This window comes from Cajanus cajan, chromosome 5 (genome assembly GCF_000230855.2).
Source record: "Cajanus cajan strain Asha chromosome 5, NIPB_CcT2T_4, whole genome shotgun sequence".
Taxonomy (NCBI): domain Eukaryota; kingdom Viridiplantae; phylum Streptophyta; class Magnoliopsida; order Fabales; family Fabaceae; genus Cajanus; species Cajanus cajan.
In genome coordinates, this window is record NC_138521.1 from 71237002 (window position 1) to 71252685 (window position 15684).

Here is a 15684-nt window from a genome sequence, read left to right on the forward strand (position 1 = left end):
ACAATATATGTTTGTTATAATTTATTCTAACATTTTATTTATAAATTTTTTTAATTTAAGTTTGTGAATGACATTAATTAGAATCTATTGCATCTATATTTTTATATTTTATCACTTCATAATAAGAATATTTTTTTTAGGTAGGTTGAGGGAGTCTCATAATAATTTTCAAATACTCCTTTTTTTGTAATATAGTCATAGTTTCCAACTAGTCGACATATTTAGGTTAAAACTGAGTCGCAAATTCACCATATGTTGTTCACTCAAAATAAAAGAAAAAGTACTCCTTACCAACCTCAATAGGGAAATCTTTGAAGAAACTTGTCTCAAATCTTTTGAAGGATTGAGTGTAAGGAAGAAACAAAGGGCTATGGGGTTGACTAATATATAATGGATAACCAACTAGACTTATCATTAGGGTGAGTGGTATAAAAGTGAAGAAATAAGGCGAGTGAAGGTTTAGCATGAAGTTGCCAGCACAATATCTGAAAGGCTTGGAAGGACACCCAACATTTTTAATGGTAATTTCATAAGAAAATAATATGAATGGCTGCTTGAAGAAGCACTCATAATCGTAAAAGAAGGGGTCATCGTTGGGATAAAGGCCCATTAAAACATTTTCATAACTTTGACACTTCTCAACAGTAATCTTAGTATGATCACCAAGATTTATCAAAGTTTCAAAATCGACAAAATTTTCATAAGACTATCAGACTGGTACATAGAAAAACATGTTGTCACTTCATGTTTAATCCACAAGGAACCAAATGAGAGTTTTCTTTGAGGAAGTATTAAATGGTAAGAGGCATGGCCAAACATAAAGGGTTCAAATGATTTTCCTATAGACTCAACATCTCCCACATTCTCAGCCACAAAATGTCCTTAGGTTTGGCCATGATTTGAACGCAACTAGTAGTAGAGTTGGACAAACCATTCCCAAAGGACGATAACTTCTTAGAGGAGGATGATGAAAACTCACCAATAGAATGAACTTTTCTATCAAAAAGAGGTGTATCGAAAAACCTATATCATATACTCGTTAGAACCACTACCTGACTTTATGATTAAATGAAATACAAGTACCTATTTGAGAATATAATAAACGAAAAAGCAGAAAGAAATAGCAAGCAAGAAAAGAAAGGAAAAAAGGAGTAAATAAGTAATAAATAGATTAATAAACTATTCATAGAGAAAGTATGGATATCAATCTGAAACGAGAAAAAATGGTATATGACAACCGGATCAATCAACAATCAACAAAAAAATGTGCAACGCTTTGTATATCGAGGAACATGTAGAATACAAAAGCAATTAATGAAGTAACGTTTCACTAAATTGAGAAAACTTAACGAGTTAGAACTAACCCCGGAAATAATTATGGCAAAAGAAATTATTGATACACTCGTTGGGTACATTAACTTGTATAAATATGTTGTTATAACACACCTGCCGAAGACATTAATTGCTATGATAAATAGGGAAATCATTCTTTCTTTAATTGAAAAGACAAAAACACTATCTACTCATAGTTTATGTTGATGGGATTTCCTAAATATATCTTGGTCATCCAAAAAGATAAAAGTACTTTAATGTTTATCACTCTATACAAAAATTTGAGACTTAAGGGTTTAAACATGGAAAGGTGTCAAGAGACTATCACACATATTTTGAGAGTCTCTCAATTAAACAAAATAAAATAAGAAAATGAAGAAGAAAGTTAAAATGAATATCTTATCTTTTCATTTTTAATATATTTCCTAAACTAGGCAGGAACAATTATCTTTTATAAGTGTAACGGTAACATTAAAAACAATATAAATAGGAACTAATTCACTATATTCTAAACAATCCACTTATCATTCTCTTAAAACTTTCTCATTATTCCCTCAATCCAAAAACAATCTCTAACTTGGACCAAGGTATCTTCGAAGATACTCGACCTCTCTTGGCCTTAAAAAACAATAGAAGAAAAAAAAGAAGGAAAGAAATTTATTAGGAAAAGGAGGCAACACCAATCCCACTTAAAGGAACCTCAACCCAGTTGTAGATACTTACATATTATCTTTCGTATTAGATTTCTTCTCATCTATTTATTTTTTTATATTTTCTCTCAACATAAAAAATAGTACTTAAGATATACACTCTCTAACTCTTTTAATTTTTTACTTTTTTAGAAAAAAAATATTTTTATTTATTTGTCATTTTCAAGTTTCAGATAACATCAATTAATTCTAAACTTTAAATCCTAAACCCAAACTCGACCGAAAAAGAGGAAGAAGTTAGGTTAGCATGGTAGGAAGGGATTGGGTTGAATGGAAGAGCACGCACTCATATTCATTGGAGTGCCTCGAATCTCGCTTGTAGGTCTCTTGCATTTATGTGCCAAAATCCAAAACTAATTAATTGATTTAGCCCAGTTTATTATAGGTTCAATTCAAAGTTGTACGGTCCAAGACGAAATCTGACTAGGGGCCTCCACGAGGGACATGTCGGCCATGGCTAAACCGACCCCCTGTCTAGCAAAGCCCTTCCGCCTTATAGGCTCAGCGCTGGAGGGATAGTGTACGGTCCAAGTCGGATTCTGACCTGCCTCCTACATATGTCAGGCCGACTATAGCTCTCACCGACCACCCCTCTAAAAGTGGTTCGGTTATTATCCGACTTGGTTTCTCAACTTAACCTGGTCGGTCTATTTCCAATTCCTTTCGCTTACAAGAACCAACTCGGCCAATACCCGACTGTACCCTCAGTACGGGTATGGTCGGTTGGGGGCCGACACAACTCTCGCATACAGGGACTACCCGATAGCAAGGGCAAGGTCCCACTGTCCCTCACCAAATATCAGCCAGATCAAAACGGTTGAGGAAATCCCTACATTCTCGGGGCCCGTAAAGCCCATAAACAAGAAACTATAAAAGAAAAAACCCTAGAGTTGAGAAGGCAGATTACACTTTTGAATGCTCTGCCTCTAAGGCTTAACCTAGGAAGAAACCCTAGTCCACCCTTTGGCCGGAATAAAAGTAAATCATCTAATCCAGACCATAACCAAACCAATCCGAATACAACTTAAATAGAAAATCCAATAGTCGATTAAGGACTAATTTTTTTTATCTTAATTTTTGTTGAATTAGGCTTTCTAGACCCGAGTCCAACTGAACCCGTCCAATGATGAACCCTACTCATTAATATTGTAAAATGACAATTAAAATAACATGTTTTTTTTTACTAAAACATCGAGTAAAATATAATGAATGGAGTATCAGAGTAATATGTTAAAGACAACGATATAGAAAAATAAAAACTATATGTTTGTTATTAAAATATATTTTACATGTATCTTAGTATAATTTTTAATAGATTGCCCATATAATATTTAGAAAAGGGTAATTTACTAGGTAGCCCTCCCCCAATAAATGTTATTAAATCCCCAAATTGGGCTTAAAAAACTGACAAAGTTATTAACAAGAGAGTTTAAAAAAAATCTCACATCAGATTCAGATATACTCACTTGCGCATTCTCTCTCCTTTCTCCTCATTCACTTCTTAACATTTATGATATTTTTATTTTTTTTACTCACTTGCCCACCTCACACTCACAGTCTTGAAGTGGAGCCAACCATGAGAGAGAGGTTAAAGGTAGATTCTTAGCGAAGCCAAATTGTGGAAGTTACTCTTACAATTACGGTATCTTCTCCGTGGTAGATTTTCGTGGCAAAATACCAATAAATAAGGCACCAAACAAAGATCAAACGCTTGAAGCACCATTCACCGTTTTCTGCGTCTTGTGCTAATCTCTCATTTTCTTCTGCTTCACCCTTCTTTTTTTCTCAATGACTACTCACCCTTCTCTCTCTTTCCAAGCCTGACCCTCGCTGGTTAGGCTCTGTCTCTTCTTGGAGACCCACAAAACCATTCCTTTTCTCTCTCTTTCCTTTCAAAGAGTAAGAACCTCATTTCTTCCTTGTTTCTCAGATCTATTACCACCCTTTCTCTATTTTTTTTTCTCCACTGTCCCAAGTCGCAACCTTTTCTTTCCGTTGGCGGTCAGAGACATGAGTAAAGAGGAATTCCTGAAGATACAGGTACTCAATACGTCGCATCCTCCATTTTTTTGTTCTGTGCTTTTCCTTATTGGTGCGGTTTATTAATTTAGTTGTGATAAAGTACCAGTCTTGTCAAGTTTCAGTTTCTTTTCTGTTTTGTTAACTATCAAACTGTTGGGGGTTGTGGGATTGCTTGTGCATGCAGAAATCCGTTCTTAAAGTGAACATACACTGTGACGGGTGCAAGAGCAAAGTGAAGAAGATCCTGCAGAAAATTGATGGTATGTGAAATAGCACAATAGTTAATGAATACTTACCTCCTTTTGCTTTATATTTTCTTAAGAGGAAACAAAGTGAGTGGTTTGACATTTATTATTTGAGAAGAAAACAAAATCTGAAATGATCCAGTGTTGAATGTGCGATGTGTTGGGTTTTAGGTGTGTTTACCATAGAGATAGATGCTGAGCAGGGGAAGGTGACAGTTTCAGGGAATGTGGATCCCAACGTTCTCATCAAGAAGCTTGCAAAATCAGGGAAACATGCAGAACTTTGGGCTGCACCTAAACCCAACCACAGCAACCATAATAACCAGAACCAGCTCAAGAACATGTCAATTGACAACATGAAAGGTGGGGGGAATCACCACAACCAAAACAACAAAGGTCAGAATCAAAAGGATGGAAATAACCAAGCCAAAAGTGGTGGTCCACAAGGACCCAATCCCCAACAACAACAGCAACTTCAGCTGCAACTTCAGCAGCAGCAACGTCTTCAACAGCAGCTACAACAACTTCAGCAGATGAAAGGGCTTCAAGATCTGAACCTCCCTCAATTCAAGGTTCCCCCTCACAACCCGAACGCCAAAGCTGTTAAATTTGATATCCCTGAGGAAGATGAGGAGTTGACGGAGGGCGAATTTGATGATGAATTTGATGAGGATGATGAGTTTGATGAGGAGTTTGATGAGGATGAAATGGAGGAGGTTGAAGCGAGTAAAATGAAGGGTCCGAAGGATGGCGGTAAGAAAGGGGCTGGAGCAGTTCCTGTTCAAGTGCATGGTGGAGGAGGAGGAAAGAAAGGTGGAGGTGGAGCAGCAGAGGGTAAAAACAAGAACAATGGAGGGAATAACAATAACAATGTCAATGGGGGTAAAAAGGTTGTTAACAATCCAATGGGTGTTCAGCCTATGAACGGTGGATTCCAAAATGTGGGTGGTCCCCCCCGTGTCATGCCCATGCCCATGCCCGCCGTTCAAGGCCTCCCTGCCGATGCTATGGCGGGGAACTCTTTCCACCACCAACAACAACACCAACAGTTACAACAACAACAACAACAACAGTACTTGGCTATGATGAACCAGCAACGCGCAATGGGAAACGACAGGTTTCAGCCAATGATGTACGCTCGGCCCCCTCCAGCTGTCAATTACATGTATCCTCCATACCCTTACCCCTACCCTCCCCCTCCTCCAGACCCTTACAACACACACCTTTTCAGCGACGAGAACACCTCCAGCTGCAACGTTATGTAAGTGCCACAGCCACAGCCACAGCCACAGCCACAGCCACCGCCACCGCCACCGCTGCTTCGCTTCTCATACAATGCAAATCACTTTTATTTCTAGTGTATTTTCCATTTTCTTTCTCCAACTTCAAAATAGGGATTTAGTTAAATATCATAATTATAATTAATTAGTCTTCAGTAGTAGTACTGTAATGTCTATATGTCAGTTGCATACAGAAATAAGATTTTCACAACTCTCCTTCTGACTTGTGTTTTTGGTATTATCAATTCAATCACCGTCAAAGTTTTTTCCATCATGGATGCCGTTCCTTGTTGGACCCACATGGTCAGAGTGATTCGTAATTTATGGTTTGGGTGGGCCAGTCCGTGGGTATTGCGATGGAAACTTATTATTATTAAAATTAGAGGTTGAATTATTTGAGTAATAATAATATGGGTTGACTGCGAAAGGAGTAGTGTTATTTAGCAAATTGAGGGTGTTTAGGTGAGTAGTGATGAAAGTTGAAAACACTAGACAATGCAGTGGAGTGTCAGAGGAGAAGAAGAGAAGCGTAACAAGACGTAGCCGTAGGCCTAGGAGGTTTTGTTGACAGAGACAAGTTAACTACTTTTATATTTGGAAAATCTAACGGCGTTGACACTTGACAGACAGAGATGTGGGTCCCACTCTATCATCATGTGGTTGGAAGATGGATGATGATCCATCATCTGCCATGAGCCATGAGCCATGAGTTGATGTTGGGTGGATAAGGTGCATGTGAGGTAGCTAACCTCACCTCACCGGTGTTTGGTGTGATTAGTGTTTACTACCTCTTGCCAGTGGGAATTGGAATGAGGAGTCACATGGAAAATGCACCCCAATGCCAGCAGTTATGGACTATGGACTATGGTGGGTGGCCACTGTTTGGATGCATGCATAGTTAATATAAACTATGTATTGGAAAGTAATATTTCTTATCATTCTAAAAGTTAAAAATTAAAATTAGAATTAAAAATAGTTATATATATATATATATATATTATATTTTCTTATAGCAATTTTTAAAATAATTATATACAACTTTTATATTAGAATAAAATACTTTAAACAATGATTAAAATAAAATAAAAAACATCACTTATATATAATAATATAACAAAACTATAACAACCTAATATATCATAAGTGACAAAACAAACCATTTAAAATGCATAGTTAATTAATCAACATATTAAATTATTGTAGTTTTTTTATCAACAAAACTATTAAAACATATAAATGAGATTAATAATACTCTCAAATTTGTTACAACAATTTTATAAATAAAACTTTATTAAAATTATGTATGACTAAGTATAGTTATATTTCAATCATTATTAAATAAATTTTATTTTTTTTCTACTAATTTATTTTTTAAGGGGAAATTATTACAAATGTTAAAAATTTAATATAATAAATTGTATAATTTAAATCAACCATTATTTATAATTAATTTATAGTGAAACTAATAATTAATTTTTAACCATTATTTTGAGCTAACAAAAGAACTTCTCTATTATTCTAAATTTGGCAAAAAATTTGGGAGAGCGGAGAGGGAGGAGATTACTCCAAATATTAATAATTTTATATATTAAGATATTTTTTTTAAAATAAAATAAATATGAGTTGTATTATTATAACTATTGATAGATTTAAATAACTAACCGTTTCTTAACTTATGTTTCATTAATAAGATCTTCATACCTGGATTAAAAATAAAAATAAAAATATTTTTTCACATGTTTTTAACAATTATGTTGTTATTCTTCCTCTCTTTCTATAGTTATCTTTTCTCTACACACTAAGAAGCAAAATTTGATCATGTAATCAGGTAGAACTATTTTTCACAGCAATAGATAAAAATTATTTTGGACAAAATATTTTCATTAATTTATTTTTATAGATTGCAGTTTACAATTTCTAACAGAGAAAGATAATCGATTGCATGATTATCACTATTTCATGTGAATTTGTGGGGATGCAATTTATATTATAGAGTAAATTATTGAATACATATATGAAGTATTTATGATACCTTCATCATGAGAATTTAAAGATAGTCTTGAGAAGTTGTTATAGCTCACAAGAAACACGACAAATTACGTGGTTTTTATCTTGGGAATTTAATTAAATTGCATACATCCACGCTTGAATATTGTTTTCTTTTCTTTATCTCATTGAGGAATACTGTTGCAGATTACATTGTGCTTAAGAGAAAGACAGTTAATAGTCTTCTTTGATGCATCATAAAAAGACAAACGATAATCTTTATTGAAAGAGAAGAAGGATAACAATGTATCTGTTAAAGATATAGAAATTTCTTTTATTTTTAATTGGCATGTCAAATTTTTATTGGTACGACATAATGTAAGACATTCAAATAAAATAAGTAATTTGAATATATTGGATGACATGATTTAGGAATTAGTACAACAACAATGTGATTTTTGTTTTGGAAGTAATTTTTTCTTTTAAATTATCTTTTTGTATTAGAACTTGATATATGAATAATAAAATAAATTATTAAAAATTAAGTCTCAATTAAATAAAAGATATTTTATATATAATATTATTAATTAAATTAAAAATTATTTATATTTAAGATCAATAAATATAACTTTCTTTCACTTATATTTAAGATTGAGAGAATTATTATCTTATTTTTTATATGAGTATGTCTATTATTTCAATCTAGACAATTTATCTCTCTGATATGGGAGCGGAGCACAATGACACTCTAGCAACCCCATTAGTAAAATAATGAATGAGGTGAAGAAAAGGTAGAGACAATAACACACAAAATAAGATAGTCAATATTAATCTTACTTTTAATTATATTTTTTTTAATCTTTTTTAATATATCAATAATGTTAAATTATCTATTTAATTTTTATAAAATTATATTATTTATTGTATACAAAATATATTAAAAATAAATGTATTAATATTATATTATAAATTAATTTTAATTAATGTTTATTAAATTAAAAAGACAGTAAATAATTAATTTTTTATAGAGATTACATATATTTATAATAAAAAATAATATTATTTCAATCAAATAAAATTATTGTAGTTAACTAAGAAAAAGAGACACTTTACATTTCTTTTCATTTTAAAAATAAAATAAAAAAGTAATATAATTAATGGTTATTTAGAAAAGTGTGAGAACATGCATTGCGAAGATGGCAGACTCTTGCTCTGACTAATTAAGATTTAAGATAGAATCTGACTATTCTTGTGTTTTATGTGAACTTGTGCTGAGAATAAGGTAAATGATTAATAATTTTATTAAAAATGTTCAAAGAAGTTGGTGAATGATTTTAGTCTACACCGCACTTTGTCCGAATCTAATTTTTTATAATAAAAAAATGAAAACTAATATTGGTTGATATAAATGATAATGATTTATATCTCTTAATTAAAATATTCATTGTTCAAATTTTAATTTTAAATAAAAAATAAATTATATTAAAAGACAAATATTCACTTTAATTATGATTACAATACTTAATGGTGATTAATTACTATTTTTGATGATAATGATAAATACTTCTTACAATTATCATGATTAAAAAAAGTGTAAGATGAAATATTATTGAAAAAGCTGTAATTTACATTTTGTTTATCATGTGCGGCTTTGCACAAAATACCTACTTACAAAACATTTCTCTCACCAATTAATTGTAAAATTTTAAAGAAAAAAAAAATTCTCATTCATATTTATTGAATTACTCTTCTAAAAAATTGTATTTTGCTATTACAATAAGCTATTCGTGTATTCTTAAATCTTAGAACTTTGTATTTTTTTAAAATCTTATGATTAATTAGGTAAGAAAAGTGTTTTGTATATGAGATTTAATACTCTTTAACCTGTTTAAAGTTGTAAAAATTAAAAAACAAATTCCTAATATATATATATATATATATATATTACTCATACCTAAAAATACAAGAATCGAAGTTAAAAATTCAAAACTTATACCTAAAAATACAGGAATCAAAGTTAGAAATTCAAAAAGCACACAGATCAAGGAGTATAGATGGAACAGTAGAATCACGTGGTAACCATCCCACCTGGCTCGGGTCAGGTTATCATATCATATGTTGTGCGCTATTGGCTTTCGCTTCGGTATCCTTTGTCTTACGTAAACGGTTATTTTTATCTTTTAAAATAATAAATGTTAAAATATTTTTTTAATCTATATAATTTTAATTATTTTATCTTTTAATTTTTATAATTTAAAATAAATATCTTTAGTTTATATATATTTTTTAATTTATTTTAATCTATATAATTTAAAATATATTTTTTAATCTCTATATTTATAATTTTTATAATTTTTATAATTTTTAATTTATGTCATTATTTTTTTAATATTATCATTTTGTGTTAATATGATAGGTGTTTCAATTTTGTGTATTTAATATTAAATTTATTTTAAATTAAATCTCAAATATTTTTGTCCTTTTTATATCTTCGTTAGTAATTTTTATTATTGATATGTATTTTTCTTTGTTATAAAAGTGAAGATTTTTACTATATCAATAAAAAATTAATAATGAGCTGAAAGGATTGTAAAATTATAAATATAAAGATTAAAAATATTTATTTTAAATTATAAAAAATTAAAAATAAATATAAGAATTAAAAAAAATCTATTTTCAATTACATAGACTAAAAAATGTAGTGAATTTATAAAATAAAAAAATTTAACTAATAATAAATATTTTAAATATTTTTATTTTAATTACACATTTATAATGTAATTGTTATATTGTAAGGATTTTTTTATTTTCTTGCAGAAAAAGAAAGCACTTTTCAAATTTAAATATTATTCAGAACATTTTGAATGCAGTTTACAAGTGTTTTTTTTTTTTAATTTTTCTATTAAAAATAAATAATATTTTTTAATAAAAAACTCTTAAAAATACTTACATATCCGAATCCAAACATATTCATATTCTTCCTTTCTTTTAGAATTGGTAATTTGGGTCTTGATATAACAATTAATTTTATAAGATTTAATTTTTTTTTGAAAAATACTTTTAAAAGTATTTTTTTTCGTTAAAAAAGCACTTTTTAAAAATATATTTATCTTTCAAAAAAAAATCTGAAAAAGATATTTAAGAAATAAAAAAATAAAAAGTGTATTATTAATTAATGAAAATGTATTTGATAAAAGTTTTAAAAATAATCAAATTTGATAAATTCATTTTAAGAGTTTATAATTTATTTTCATAAATTAATTGAAATAACTTTTAGCTTTAAAGTTCTTACTTATTTCTCTTTTTCATTATTTTTCCTTATTAATTTACTTAAAGTATTTTTGATTTAAATATGATTTTGGTCTTTTAAATTTAGAATAATTTTATTTTTAGTCCCTCAAATTTAAAACGATTATTTTTAGTTCTTGTAATTTTCAAAAATCTTGTAATTCCTCAAGACACTAATATTATATCTTTAAATGATAAATTGAGACAATTATACATTTTGAATTATATTTAATATGATATTTTTGTTAATAAACTCAATATTTTATGCGATAATATTTGACAGACTCTCTAACAAAAATTGAGTATAAGAATTAAAATAATTTTTTTTAAAAAAATATAGAAACTAAAAAGAGCAGTTTCAATTTTAAATGACTAAAAATAAATTTATCTTAAATTTAAAAGACTAAAAATATATTTAAGTTAATATTTTTTAAATCTTTTTTAATTTAGAAATTATTTTATCTACATGTTATTTTCTCACTCTCGTTATCAAATAAATAAATAAATATATCATTTTACATTGATTAACTCATTTTTTCAATCTCTTTCAATTCAATCAATTAACTAGTAAGTTTTCAACTCTCCAGACAACTTTTAACTTAAAACTTATAAAGTGTAAACTAATTTAATCAAACACACCATAAGTATTTTCATATTTTAAGTGGGTCAAATAAAATAAATAAATAAATTATTTTATATTTTCATTTTTTATCTGCTCAAATAATATATTATTTTAATTATATATATTTTATAATTATATTATTAGTTGAATTCTATTCATACTAACGATTTTATTTATTGAAATTTTATTTATATATTTTTTCTCCTTCAAATCTTTTCTTTACATATTATTTTTTGTGGACCAAAAAATGCGCAAGTTTTAAGTTTCACGTTACCTCCAAAGTAAAAAATAATATGTTTTTAAATCAGTTCAAAGACCATTAATAATTGAATGAATTTAATATAAATAAAGTGATGCGCTTATAATTAGTATGCAGCAAAAGATCAAATTCAAAGGATCAAGTGAATTCTCTCTTTCAACTTATATATATAAAAATACTAATTTTATATAGATTAAAAAATTAATTATATATATAATTTACACAATTTCATATAAAATATATACTATATCTATATTTACTAAAATATCCTTAATTACATCTATACTCATTATTATTTTAGAAATATTTTTTATTTAAGAGTATTTAATAATATTGACTAAATTAAAATTTTATCTTAATCTAAAAAAAATTAAACATTTTTTTTACTTTTATACATATATATATATATATATATATATATATATATATATATAAGTTTAAAGGGAGTTCATGTTAGTATTTTTTAAAATTACATATATTTAAGTTTCGGATAACTTCAATCACAGTATTTTTAATATTGTGAATAAAATTAATTTTGGATCAAATAAGTTAACGAATATTTGTAGTAGACCAAACAAAATGAGTTTCAAACATAATTCTATTATATAAAATTAGTTCATGAAGAAGATATTATATTATATTATATATAATTTTTTTTACTCAAATAATACTATTTAAAAAAAATTACTCAAATAACAATTGTGCAAATTTATTTTCCCAACTAGGATCATTTACTGTTCACGTTCAGAACAGGTTATTCTGCAATTAGAACGGGCTGTTCTAGATTAAAAAATAACACATGAAGATTGGATCAGAACGGGCCGTTCCAAATTCTAAATAAGCACACAAAAAGTGGAACCAGAACGGGTCTGGCTTACAGATTCAGACCTTTTTTTTTTTTTTTTTTTTTCTTTCCAATTTTCACTTATCAAATACCAAAACTTAGAGATTACCATCAAGTGATTAAATTTATTGAATATTAACATTATAAATATAACTAAATAAATTTATTAAAATTCATTACAACAATAAAAATCAATGGTGCCAAAAACTGAATTCATGACCAATATTTGGATATGTCTTCCTAGTGTGACCAGGGGTGTGACAATAAGAACAATTTTTTACACGATTATGTTGTTTTCTAATGTCCATCTCTGTTCTAATTCCGCTGCACTTTGGCCGACCCTTAAAAGTTCTCTTGAGTTTTCAATTTGGCCACAAAGTTGGAAGAAACGTAACATCCGACAGAAGTTTGACCTGCTGAGAGATTTACAGTAAGGCTAAATGAAACATGGTATGATTGCGGTAAGTTCCACAAAGTTCATATCCCTTGCTCGCATGACCCGCTAGGAGATTTACAGTAAGGCTAAATGAAATGTGGTATGATTGCGGCAAGTTTCAAAAAGTTCATATTCCTTCCTCGCATGACTTGCTAGGAGATTTACAGTAAGGCTAAATGTAATGTGGTGTGATTGCAGCAAGTTCCAGAAAGTTCATATTCCTTACTCGCATGGTCACATCCCTGGTCATACTAGGAAGACATATCCAAATATTGGTTATGAATTCAGTTTCAGCCACCATTGATCTTTATTGTTTTATTGAATTTTAATAAATTTATTTAATTATATTTATAATGTTAATATTTAATAAATTAAATTATTTGATATTAGTTTCTGAGTTTTGGTGTTTAATAAGTGAAAATCGAAAAATAACAGCCCGTTCCGGATTCAGAACGGCCCGTTCTAGTTCCACTTTTTATATGCTAATTTTGAATCCGGAACGGCCCGTTCTGATCCATGCGTCACATGTTATTTTTTAATTTGGAACGGCATGTTCTGATTTCGGAACGGCCCGTTCTAAACATGAACAGTAAATGGTGCTAGTTGGGGAAATAAATTTGGACGGTTGCTATTTAGTAATTTTTTTTAAAATAGTATTATTTGAGTAAAAAAATTATATTTATATATATATATATATATATATATATATATATATATATATATATAATGAGAATAAAATCAGATATTAAAATGACCAAAACTTGATATTTTAGAGACTAGATTGAGGGTTTTATTCAATATTCACATCAATGATAGTGAATTCAAAAAATAATTGCAGTGCAAGGAACAAATAGAAACCGTAGTAATTTGGTCCAATAAGGCAAGTGCTTAGTGCTAATTTTACCATAACTTTGCGAGGAAAGCAACCGAAGAAGAAACATGCACATTGCACGCAATCAATGGTCTTAATCTAATCCTACTAATTATAGATATGAAAAGGACACCAGTTCACATGTGCTTAATCAGGTAAACCGTATTTGGTTTAATTCAATCGCAAAACAATCAACTCACAACCCAATTCTTTCTTAAACCATTTTTCACGGGTCCCATAATAAGGTAGCAGGTAAAGTGATATCGATTGAGATTTTGAATATAACAATTATCCTTTCCATCAATAGTAGAATTGCACTTAATTTTAAGTATCTGAAAATATGACTATTTAATCTTTTTGGATATTTTTTATTATCTCTTTTTAATGTTGTTATTATTATTACTCTTCACTTTTCAATTTAATTATCTAGTCAATATCGAGAGAAAATACTTATAAAAAACATTCTTACACTAAGTAAGTAATCCACTCAGAATAATACAAACAGATATATACTTATACGTTGAGATAAGACATTATCTGCACTTTTCAGGATAAATTATAGGATTAAAACTACTCTTTTCACACTATTGTCTCACTTCTTGTCCTATTAATAAAATATCCTCACATCAATTAAAAAAATAAATCTTATTTATGCATGTTTATTTTTATTTATAATTTCAATATTATATTCCTCTTTTACCTTCTTTTTCTTTCTTTATCTCTTTAAATCTCCTCTATTGGGGTACTAGTGCGCATTGTCCTTACTAGTTACTAGATGGTGTAATCTATTTGAAGTTGTTGTTAAACCAATAACTATTAAATAATTTTTTATTTATCAAGAAAATGACCCATCACGTATTTCCAATGACAATGGCATAGTAATGCAATGCCGAATTATTTATTCATCTAATTTTACATTTCTCTCCTAGTAGTATTAATTATGCCTTATCAATATACTCATACCAACAAATGATTTTCACGCAATTCACTAATCCCATTGTTGTCATTGCCTTTGTACTCTAAGCAGGTGCATCCACCACATCACAAACGGTTCCTAATTCAGGAGGAGAGTTGAAAAAAAAAAAAAAACCAAAGGAAAATTTGACACAAATTATGAGTGAAAACGATCACGTCTAAGCACATGACAACATTTTAGTGATAAGACAAAAAATGAAACACAAAGTGTGAGACTAGTAATCTTAATCATAAATTATAATTGTAATTATCAATTACAAAATTAATATTTGAGCTTATAATTAACTTTTAATTTTATTTTTAATATATATAGTTTTTTAATTAGTAACTTCTAATTATCCCACAATTTTTATTTCTAAAGTGCAGCTCCTAATTTTTAAAGAGGTAAATCTATATTCATAACTCACATTTTACTGCAAAATTTATAAAGTTTAAAAATATATAATTATAATTTTTTTTTGTTTAATATTTTTTTTTGTTAAATAGAATGGGAATAAATCGTTTTCATGTCATCTCATTTAAAATATAATGTGCATAAACTCAACTTGAATTTAATTCTAACAAATAAACTATTTTAAAAAATGTAAAGTGTGTCTCAAATAAAGTTGCAACTTTTGTAATGATTTTTTTAACTACATTATTAATATAAAATAATTATCAACATTATTTGTGATTAATCTTCATTTTTTTAATAAAAAGTTTAATCTTAGACAAAAAAAATAAAGTTAATTGACTACTCTTAATGAGAATATTTATTTTAACTAACTTTTCATAATGATAAGTGAAAACAAACTTTTTTTAATAATCATCTTAT

General features: G+C 28.4%; 1 protein-coding gene across 2 annotated transcripts; it reads left to right on the plus strand.

Annotated features, from left to right (window-relative positions):
• The first annotated feature begins 3653 nt into the window (after positions 1-3653).
• LOC109808060 (heavy metal-associated isoprenylated plant protein 32) lies at positions 3654-5814 on the plus strand. 2 transcript variants are annotated; one of them, XM_083075890.1, is made up of 3 exons: positions 3654-4082; positions 4249-4324; positions 4526-5814. In XM_083075890.1, exons 1-3 carry the CDS (start codon positions 4053-4055, stop codon positions 5572-5574), a joined length of 1155 nt encoding a protein of 384 aa, XP_082932016.1. In that variant the 5' UTR covers positions 3654-4052; the 3' UTR covers positions 5575-5814. The 2 variants fall into 2 exon arrangements, with proteins under 2 accessions (XP_082932016.1, XP_082932015.1); XM_083075889.1 differs by having other exon boundaries at positions 3665-4082; positions 4481-5814.
• Positions 5815-15684: the final 9870 nt, after the last annotated feature.

Coding starts and splice junctions, on each gene's coding strand:
- LOC109808060 (XM_083075889.1), top strand. CDS start 4,053: ATGAGTAAAGAGGAATTCCTGAAGATACAG. Junction 4,083..4,248: donor AGGAATTCCTGAAGATACAG/GTACTCAATACG, acceptor TTGTGCATGCAG/AAATCCGTTCTTAAAGTGAA. Junction 4,325..4,480: donor GATCCTGCAGAAAATTGATG/GTATGTGAAATA, acceptor GTTGGGTTTTAG/GTGTGTTTACCATAGAGATA.